The 8,036-nt window shown below is 40.3% G+C and overlaps 1 protein-coding gene across 1 annotated transcript; it reads left to right on the top strand.

The window, feature by feature from the left end:
• Positions 1–6,212: 6,212 nt before the first annotated feature.
• LOC127096309 (uncharacterized) lies at positions 6,213–6,989 on the top strand. The gene has a single exon (XM_051034894.1). The coding sequence runs from the start codon at positions 6,213–6,215 to the stop codon at positions 6,987–6,989; it is 777 nt and encodes a 258-aa protein (XP_050890851.1).
• The last annotated feature ends 1,047 nt before the right edge of the window (positions 6,990–8,036 follow it).

Raw genomic sequence — 8,036 nt, 5'->3', positions numbered from 1 at the left:
AGTCTCCAAAGGTCGAGCATCCGATAGATTGTGTAGTGACGTCGTTCGTCCAAAACCCAATCCATAACCCCGTAGTTAGCCGAACTACGGCGTGCTCTGATTCTCATTCCAGATGAGATACGTAGGCATAAGACGTGATGTCTTAGCGAGCACAATTACCCTTAACCCCTAGGTAGCCGAGCTACGAAGACTCTGATTCTCATATTCAGATGAGATATGTATGCATTGGATGCGACATCCGCGCGAGTCATTTTCATTTAACCCCTTTTTTAGTAAACAACACAAGATAAACTCACACCCTTTAGACAAGAACTACGAAAGTGGATCCCGTAGAGTACTACGGATGCGTTGGGGTGCTAATACCTTCCCTTCGCATAACCGACTCCCGAACCCAAGATTTGGTTGCGAGACCTTGTCTTTTCCTCTCCTCTTTTCAGGTTTACTTCGAGCGCTTCCTTCCCTCCTCTGGGATAAATAACGCACGGTGGCGACTCTTCTGACATTTTCTTTCGCCGGTTGTTTTTTCGCACACTTTATTTTTCAGGTTGCGACAATTAGCACACCATCAGTCCAAACAGAACTACACTTTTTGCACCTACAACATGAGGTCTGCATCACAAACCAACCTCTCACATTAGCATCATGAACAACAAGTTGGTAGAACAAGGAAGTTGGTTAAAAATTGCAGTATAACACACAACCATCATTGATAGTGTAGAATAGCCATGAGCAGAGATTGCAACATATCCAATGGGTTGGTGCAGACAGTGGAAAACCTAGACTTGTAATGGCTTACATGAACACCCTGTAATGTATAGCTGATAAACAACAATGCATTCTCCTATAACATCAATGAAGCTTTGAACCTGAGTAGAGGCATAACAGTACTTGCCCATTGGAAGTGCAAAGTTCATAACCAAGCAATTGATCCACCTGCATCCCAACAACATAACATTAACCTATTTCAGCAATGACATAACACTTACATTAATTCAATTCACTAACCCAAGCTAACTAAAGGAAAACCTCTTCAACAGGTCATGACTCCAACCACTAAAACAAAATCCACTTAAGTTGTGACCTGCATTATCCAGTCAACAAAAAACGAAGCTTGCTCATTCACCAACTAACATAACCATTCATAACTAACTGAGTCATTCCCAACTAACTGAGTTAACTACTAACTTAGTGAGCCAATGTTAACTAACTCCGAACCTAAATCATAACTAATTCTAAACCTAACCAAACTCCAAACCTCACTTCTATTTAAACAGCTTCATCACCATCATTCAATCACTTTTTGCATTGCCAACAAACTCTCTCTGATTCTGCAATAATCTCTCCCTCACCACTCACTCAGAGCTCTCATTTCTCATAAGCCATTAAATCTTCAAATTGAAGCTTCAAATTGCTTGAGCTAGACCTCATCACTCTCGATTCATTGTTCCTGATTTCCAGAGGCAAGAAGAAGAAGAAGAAAAAGAAAGGAAGAAGAGAAGAGGATGAATCGCACTGTAGTGATCAAGGACTTACATGACAAATTTTCCGGTCTCCTTCTCCGGTAAGTCATTCTCCTATCTTGACCTTTTCTTGCTTTAAAGTTACCAGAGTGTGGTATCTAGGAAGGGGAGTTCAAGCCCCATGGTAGTAGAGGTCAATTCACCCTAGATTCCGTTTAATTTGAGTTTAAGGATTTAGGGTTCTTCCAAGAGATCCCTCGATTTGGCTTACACAGTAACCAATTCCCAAAACCATTCCCGAATCCATACCCGGCGTAGCATCACGCGTCTGATGATGGTTGAAATTTTGGTTTAGATCACCATCGTCACCGACGGCATCCGCCGGCGCGGTGGGCAGCGGTAGTCGGCCAGTGGGCTAAGGGTATGTGAGTGAGAGAATGGCACGCATGTTGGCGTTCAAATTCTGTTGACTTAGGCTAGTCAACTTTGGCTATTGGTTTAGTTCTGGTGGGCTTCATACTCCCAGGCCCACTGAACCTATTTTACATCCCACGTGCTCCATGCACCCCCCTGTGACTATTGAGTGAACTGGATAGTCGGCTTAATAAAGCCCACACTCTGTTTCATGCTCACCACTCCGTTTTTGGATATGCACCTCCCCTGGGAACTTACTAGTGTGATAATGGGCTTAACGACATCCCATATTCTGTTTTGCTTTTCCACTATGTTTTTGGACACACACCTCTGTGACCAAAAATCCAGACTTGGGTTTGGCTGAAGCCCATATGGCAAATTCAGGGTCTCACCTCCTTTCATAATTCATACCTCCCAACCAGCTCAATTTTATTTTATTTTTTAATTGATTTTTCATTTTTGTAATTAGCTTAATTAGGTTAATGTTAGGCTAATTAGATCAAACTTGATGATACGAAATTAAATCTTGATCTTTTAGAACATTAGGTTATTTTGGACTTAATTAGGTAAAAATTAGGTTTAATTAGAAATGGTTAGATTTTGATTAAATTAAGGATTGTGCAATTTTCAATGTTAGGTTAAACCATTTTTAGGATTTTATCATTTTTAAGTTCTAATTAGGTATTGATTAGAATTTAATTCACATTTGGACATATTTTGTAAATGACCATTTTGCCCTTTAGAGGTAATTTTAGGCCTTTTATCCATTTATGACATGATCCCATTAGGACTGGAATTTGACATTAGGATTGAATCATTTCGTAACAATTGTAGATCCCCTTAGGACTTATACATATGATTTTTAATCAAGATTTTGACTAATATGTATGTGCTCCCTTAGGGCTTTTAACTTCGAATTTTCAATCAACTTTAATCCATCAATGTATGATCCCTTAGGATAGTTTCTAACAATTACTAACTTCTAGATTAGAATTAACCCAATTCCCTAAACCAAAATAAACCCATGATTAAATTGATCAAAATAAATTTTGATTGATTAAATCCTTTGAACTTGTATAATCCCACAGTCTAAATTGAGTGACCAAAAGACCCTTGGTCACTTAATAAGACTTTTCTTCTAAGTTGTGGAGCTCAAGGCCTCAAGTCAAGATCTTCAATCAAGGCATCCCCAGTCATACCAAGCAGCAGATTATTCAAGCACATCAAAGGTGGCATCTTCAAAAGCTTGTTAAATCAAAGTTAGAAGTGTGTGGCACGAGCCTTAAGTAATAGAGAAGGAGTGGAACTGGAGTATTCCTACCCCCATTCTGAGTATCTTTGGGTATGGGACGTATGACCCAACACTTATTATATTCACCTCTATCCATAGACTTTAGCACAATTCTAATCATACAATTGATAAGCCTCTCTCTTCATAAAGCATCATACAACAAGCAAGGACTACATCAACAACTTATCAATCATGAATCAAGTTGCACGATACGAGCCTTAAGAAATAGAGAAGGAATGGGAATGAAGTATTCCTACTCCCATTCTGAGTATCTTTGGGTATGGGATGTATGACCCAACGCTCATCGTATTCGCCTCTATTTATAGACTTTAGTGCAATTCGAATCAAATGATTGATAAGGTCTTCATCATCAGCACAAGAAACAACTACAAAGATTCTTCTCTCTCCACTTGGAAGTTAAGACGAGAATTACATGCCATGAGCCTTAAGTAGTAAAGAAGGAATGAGACTGGAGCTTTCCTACACTCATTCTGGATATCTTTGGGTGTGAGACGCTTGGCTCGTTGCTTATCGTATCCACCTTTACTCACAGTCTTTAGTGTGATTCTTATCAAATAACTATCAAGTCTATCCATTCTCCATTCTATTCAACTCTCTCAATCATTGCAATCCATTCTTTTGCCTCCATCATCTTGTTTTCATCCCTAGTGGGCTGAACTATGAAAGCTTTGATTTCCTTATTGCACTATAAGGGTACGTAGGCAGGAGAACCCAGTTTCTTCACGAGATATCTTATCTATTCCTACCTTGTTTATCAATCTACCTTATCTCTATCTAATGAATTATTCTCTATTCATGCTATCAATACCATCTTTTGAGATCAATCATACTCTCCTTGGACTCCTTGTCTATCCTTTTAGGACGTCATAATGATAATTCATCTCCTCAATCGAGAGTTGTTTGGGCTACAACCTCAAACACTTAATTCAGTCTTTCTTTTTGGCTTTACCTTATAGTGGCGGCCTGCTAATCCATATATTGGTAAATGCCCACCTTGCTCTTTGATTCAGAATCTATCTCTTTCTTGGATCCAAGATACTATACTTCACTGATCTCGAACTATTTGTTTCCCCAGCAAGTGATACACTATTCCAGTACTACAATCATTCCTTGACTTGGTGTTTGTCTTGTGAGCCCCCGTTGCTTAGACAAATGTCCTTTCTTTCTATTCTCGTGGTTCCGAACTACGATTGCTCTGACTTTCTCATTATACAATGACAATACGTAGGCACGAGGATGCGAATCCTTGGCGAGCATACTTCTAATATTCCTCCTTCGCTTTAGGGCATCATTCACACCTTTCATGATCCATTACCTACCTTTAATCATAAATCATTCACCTAGTGACATATTATTCCTTTGACATCAAGATACATTTTCTTTGGAATTCCATACATACCCTTTTAGGACACCTAATGTAGTCCGCCTTTCTACCTAGAGTTGTTTGGGCTACAACCTCAAACATTTAATTCCTTCTTTTTTTGTCTATACTCCCTATAGTGGCGACCTGCTGATCCACGTAGCGGTTAGAGCTGTTTCCCTCTATGGTAGAAATCTCATTTCTTTTATGGATTCCAATAAAATTTCACCTTTTCATTTCAAATAATACTTCTCTAGTCACTTATCACCAAATATTCGATTTTTGTGACTTCGGTCACTTCATTCCGTTCATCTCCAAGATACATCCACATTCTACCTTCCTTCACTCCATGGGATATACCAATTACTTTTAAGCCAAATACACTACCTCTGTGTGCTCCTTCTTGCGTCACCTTTTGAACCAAGAGATGTTTGGGCTACAACCTCAAACACTTAATTCCTTCTTTTTTCGGCTTTACCTTATAGTGGAGGCCTGCTGGTCCACGTATTAGTAATATCCACCTTACTCTTGGGTTCATCTTTTCACCCTTGTTGGAGTTAAAAACACTATTTTTTGGTTCAGACCTTACCTTTATCACACAATCTTTTTCATCTCCTGCCTCTAGTTCCTCGAACTACAAAGCTCTGAATTCTTCATTGCACTATGAGGATACGTACACATGAGGGCCCTAATCCTCACCGAGCACTTTATCTATTTCTTTCCTTTTCTCATTCTTTTGTGAGTAATCTTTAGATATAACACCTATTCGAGCGAGAAGAATCAAAATGGTTCCCATGGAGTGCCACAAATGTTTGGGGTGCTAATACCTTCCCCTTGCATAACCGACTTCCTTTCCCAGTATATCTCTTTCCCCCGGGTTTTATCGATGTTTCCCCATCTTTTTGGGGATAAAAAAAGTTCGATGGAGACTCTATTGTATGTTCGAGCGTGTGATGTGTTCGGGTATATTTCCGCTAGCTTCAGCTAGCGAATCTGATGGGGATACTTTGCTACTTGGAGTACTTCCTAATCGCTAAAAAGAGTCGAGCCTAGTTTAGGTTATTCCCTCGCTAGTTTCAGGTGCTTGCCTTTATAGATTTACTCGCTTCTATTTATTGTATTTCTTATTTGCTTTATATTATGGATATTATCTGTCATGCTGTTGTTGGGAGGGGATAGGCTACATGAGAGGAAAGCTCTATAACCGAGCTTAGTATACACATAGGTTAGACTCGTGGATAGTCGTGTACGCCTGTGTTTCACGCGTTGGGTTGTCACGAGAACCACACCCAGACTAGATTCACTTGGAAGTACTTTTGTCCTATGAGTATTCACTACGGCAGGGTATTTCCATTTCGAGTCGATGACTCTGGGAGACCTTCTAGGGACCACCTTGGAGCATAGTCCATACCTGTAAGGGGGATATGGGTTTATATTGCAGGAAGCCATAAATTCTACCTACCTTGATACTCACGTTACGTCGAACCTTTGAACCTGCAACAAATGGCATATACAGATTCTTCAGAACATATCAGAGTTTTGAATCTGTGTGACTTATATCATCCCATCATTACATTATCATTCATCATGACAAAAAATTTGCATATGCATTTCTTTTCCAGGAATTCAAGAGTCCAGTTTGTTGACTAAGCATTTGAAGCGAATCATGAATCCCGAGAGAAAGAACATTCACAATTACAAGTTCGTGGAACCTCAGTTGGTTGTCTTAAGAGGACTAGGGGAATGTCTAGATCTTAGACATAAAGATGATTTCAAGACATCCTATGGCAACCTTTTAGGCATCCTGAACACCGAAGTCAATATCCCTGATGTGCACACTCTGGTGCAATTCTACAATCCTCCCCTGAGATGCTTTACATTCCAAGATTACCAATTGGCACCTACATTGGAAGAGTATTCACAAATTCTGGGTATTAGGATCAAGAACCAAGTGCCTTATGTCTGCACTAAGGAACTTCCCAAATATCAAGACCTTGTTGAAGCTCTCCACATAAGGAAGAAGGAAGTGGAACTGAAATTGAAACCTAAGGGTGGAATTGATGGCTTCACCTCAAAGTTTCTAGTGGACAAAGCTATTGCCTTCGTCGATGCTGGGAGTTGGACGAATTTCAACGCCAATCTAGCTCTACTAATCCATGGGATCGTATTGTTTCTGAATATGGAAGAATTCGTAGATTTGGCTGCTATTCATATCTTCCTAACTCATAATCCTATTCCCACTCTTCTTGCTGATACTTATTATTCCATCCATGTGAGGACCCAGAAGAAGAAGGGAATCATCGTCTGCTGCACCCCTTTGCTGTATAGATGGTTTATTTCGCATCTACCCAGCAAAGGCCCTTTTGTTGAGAACAAAGACAACTTAAAGTGGTCCCATCGGATCATGTCCTTGAAGACGGAAGATATCTCTTGGTATTTTTGAATCTACGACAGTGTCAAGCTTATCATGAACTGTGGTGATTTTCCTAATGTACCTCTTCTTGGTACGAAAGGGGGAATCAGTTACAATCTGAGGTTGGCACTATGACAGTTGGGATACCCCATGGTAGACAAGCCTGATCTCAAGAGTGTAGAAGGTTTCGTCTTGTATGAAGGGGTCGAAGAGCCAAAACTAGTCAAGAAGATTGTCAAGGCTTGGGGAGCGATTTGTCCTCAAGGAAGAGCAGAAATGGGTAAGAAGAATTGCATTGCCAAGGAAGCTTACACCAAGTGGGTAAAAGACAGAGTTAGTGAGATTTTGCTGCCATTTCTGCCTGAATCGTCCATGAGCGTCAAGCCTCTTGAACCAGTAATCCATCAAACTTCTGAAGTCGATGAATTGAAAAGAGTTATAAAGACCCTAGAAAAAGAGAATGTTGATCTCAAATCTAGACTTGGTAAGATCTCCTTGGAGAAAGAAACTTTGAAGTTCAATCTGAATCAGAAGAGAGACAGAGTGCGTCAAGCAGATGATGTGGTGCAAACAGAGGTATTCAAAAGAATCAAAGAGGGTGACACACTCAAGGGAACTTATGCCAGTTTGACAACCAAAAATAAACAGTTAGCCGAGACTTAATACCAGGCTTGCAAAGTGGATCTCAATTACAGAGAACAGACCAAGAAGCTCTGAAGTCTGCTAGAAGCTTGCAAGAAAGAGCTGAAGGATGAGCAAAGTTGCACCAAGCATCTAGAAGTCACTCTTCGCCAGAATCAGAATGAGCTAAACCAGAGACTTGAGGAGATCCACGAGCTAAAAGAGTGACCACACAAGAACCTGGAAGACACCAGCCTACTACCACAAGTGAATGGACATCCTGAAGATCTCCCCAACCAGGAGAAAACATTTGTGAGAAGCATTTCAAGCGGACCTGATCCCGACCAACCACCTGAGGAGGGCACAATGTTGGGAAAGTGGGGCACATGCCTATCCCCGAATTCTCAGACTTATTACGAGGAGTTATTGTCAAGATGTTTATGAATACTGATCTTT

Source organism: Lathyrus oleraceus, chromosome 6 (genome assembly GCF_024323335.1).
Source record: "Lathyrus oleraceus cultivar Zhongwan6 chromosome 6, CAAS_Psat_ZW6_1.0, whole genome shotgun sequence".
NCBI lineage: Eukaryota > Viridiplantae > Streptophyta > Magnoliopsida > Fabales > Fabaceae > Lathyrus > Lathyrus oleraceus.
This window is presented reverse-complemented; position numbering and strand designations above follow the sequence as displayed.

Excerpts from the sequence above, each read along its gene's own strand:
- LOC127096309 (XM_051034894.1), top strand. The coding sequence starts at position 6,213 with ATGAATCCCGAGAGAAAGAACATTCACAATTACAAGTTCGTGGAACCT.